This window comes from Hyperolius riggenbachi, chromosome 11 (assembly GCF_040937935.1).
Source record: "Hyperolius riggenbachi isolate aHypRig1 chromosome 11, aHypRig1.pri, whole genome shotgun sequence".
Taxonomy (NCBI): domain Eukaryota; kingdom Metazoa; phylum Chordata; class Amphibia; order Anura; family Hyperoliidae; genus Hyperolius; species Hyperolius riggenbachi.
In genome coordinates, this window is record NC_090656.1 from 238,676,839 (window position 1) to 238,679,338 (window position 2,500).

Here is a 2,500-nt window from a genome sequence, read left to right on the forward strand (position 1 = left end):
CATCAGGCTTTATTCTTACAGCATAGATGTTATTTAGTATATATGTTACGGCCAGAACCCGAAGTTTGGCCACTTCTAGTTCTGGCCGGCCACTTCGGGTTCTGGCCGGCCAATGCGCGAAGTGGCCGCTGCGCTGCGGCCAATGTTGAAAATGGAATGATTCCTCTGACATTAATGTATCTTCAGGCCGCAGCGCAGCGGCCAAACGTAGAACAACTTAATTCATTTAATGCAATTCAGCCGGCGGCAATGTAACTATTCAAGCCGCCGGCTTTTTCTCTGCATCTCTCTCTCTCTCCTCTTATGGCCAGCCGGCGGGGGACACGCGTGTCCCGGGAGTCGTTCGTCGCACCAGGAAAGCAGAGCGGGGAGGCTGCAGACATCGCTTCTGCCAGCACCCGCTCTGCAAGAACGGCAGGATTCCCCTGCCGCGACGAACGACTCCGGGGGGGACACTCGTGTCCCGCCCGGCTGCCCATAGGAGAGAGCGAGAGAGGCGGGAGGGGGGGGGGGGGGAGGAGGAGAGAGAGATGCAGATGAAAAAGCCGGCGGCTTGAATTGTTACATTGCCGCCGGCTGAATTGCATTAAATGAATTAAGTTGTTCTACGTTTGGCCGCTGCGCTGCGGCCAGAAGATACATTAATGTCAGAGGAATCATTCCATTTCTAACATTGGCCGCAGCGCAGCGGCCACTTCGCGCATTGGCCGGCCAGAACCCAAAGTGGCCGGCCAGAACTAGAAGTGGCCAAACTTCGGGTTCTGGCCGTAACATATATAAGAGATTCCTGTGTACACATCATATATACAGTCACAATCAGATCTGTATATCTGACCTTAAAAATACGGGGACTGCTTTATTGAAGCAGCACAAGTAACTAATTTTGATTGGTTTATTTCATTTTTGTGGACTAAGCACAGCTATTACTGTATATATACATTATTTTTAATGACCATTATCTGAGAAATAGAACATTTTATCATATTTTCTATTTTAATTAGTTACAAATTCATTAGGAGTCGGTGCATTTTTTCCCGACTCCGACTCCAGGCACCCAAAATTGCCCGACTCCGACTACACGACTACGACCACGACTCCGACTCCACAGCCCTTTTTAAAAGGGAATAAACATTTCAGCCTCCTATATCCCTCTTGCTTCAGGCGTGCTTTTACCTCCGTAGTATTTGATTGGTTCGTGTTCAAGCAGCATACATTTGCTGCATCAACTCCAATTATTGACCTTGACCACCGTTAGTGTGTGTCACACCTGTCTGCACAGCACACGATGGGTACATGGGTCGATGGATCATTTCCCACATCTTATTTTAGATTTATTTATTTATTTTTCCTGATCGATTTCTCATAGAAGTGAATGGAAAGTCGACTAAAAAAAGCTCATAGTGTTGTACCCCAGCATAAGACGTGATCACATGATCATAAGCAGCCAATCAGAGACATAAGAATCTGACGATCTGGCTGTGTATGGATTCCCCATATCTCTTCCCCTCTGTCTCACAGATTGGTGCAGGCGGCTGTATTACAGGAATGAAATTTGACCCATTCAACTCCAATCAGATCTACACGTCATCGGTGGCCGGCAATACCGTGCTGCAGGACTTCAGTGGCCGCACCATACAGATGTATACCAACACCGACGACTGGGAGTGCGTGAGATTATTATTATTATTATTATTATTCATGTTGGGGAGTGGTCAGGATTGTGTCTGACAATATAAGGTTCCCAATAGCGTAAAAGCTCACTTCAGTACTAAGAAGTTGAATACCCCATGCTGGTGTGCGTTCATATTTGTATTTGGAGTGCTCGTAAATACACACACACACACCATACATACACACACACTACACACAACATACACACACACACACACCTGCTCTTACACACGCACACACACACATCCCTGCTCTTACACACACACACACACACACTATACACACACACACACACACCTGCTCTTACACACACACACACACACACCCCTGCTTATACACACACACACACACACACACACACACACCCCTGATCTTAAACACACACACACACCTGCTCTTACACACACACACACACACACACACCCCTGCTCTTACACACACACACACACACACACACTATACACACACACACACACACCTGCTCTTACACACACACACACACCTGCTCTTACACACACACACACACACCTGCTCTTACACACACACACACACACACACACCCCTGCTTATACACACACACACACACACACACACACCCCTGATCTTAAACACACACACACACACACCTGCTCTTACACACACACACACACACACCCCTGCTCTTACACACACACACACACACTATACACACACACACACACACACCTGCTCTTACACACACACACACACACACACACACACCTGCTCTTACACACACACACACACACCCCTGCTTATACACACACACACACCCCTGCTTATACACACACACACACACACACCCCTGATC

General features: G+C 47.6%; 1 protein-coding gene across 1 annotated transcript in view; it reads left to right on the forward strand.

The window, feature by feature from the left end:
• The window catches only part of DDB2 (damage specific DNA binding protein 2), a 70,783-nt gene that overhangs the window by 28,298 nt on the left and 39,985 nt on the right, over positions 1-2,500 (forward strand). The window contains exon 5 of the mRNA XM_068259471.1: positions 1,519-1,664. Coding sequence (XP_068115572.1) covers positions 1,519-1,664 — 146 coding nt within the window. The remainder of the gene's footprint in view (positions 1-1,518; positions 1,665-2,500) is intronic.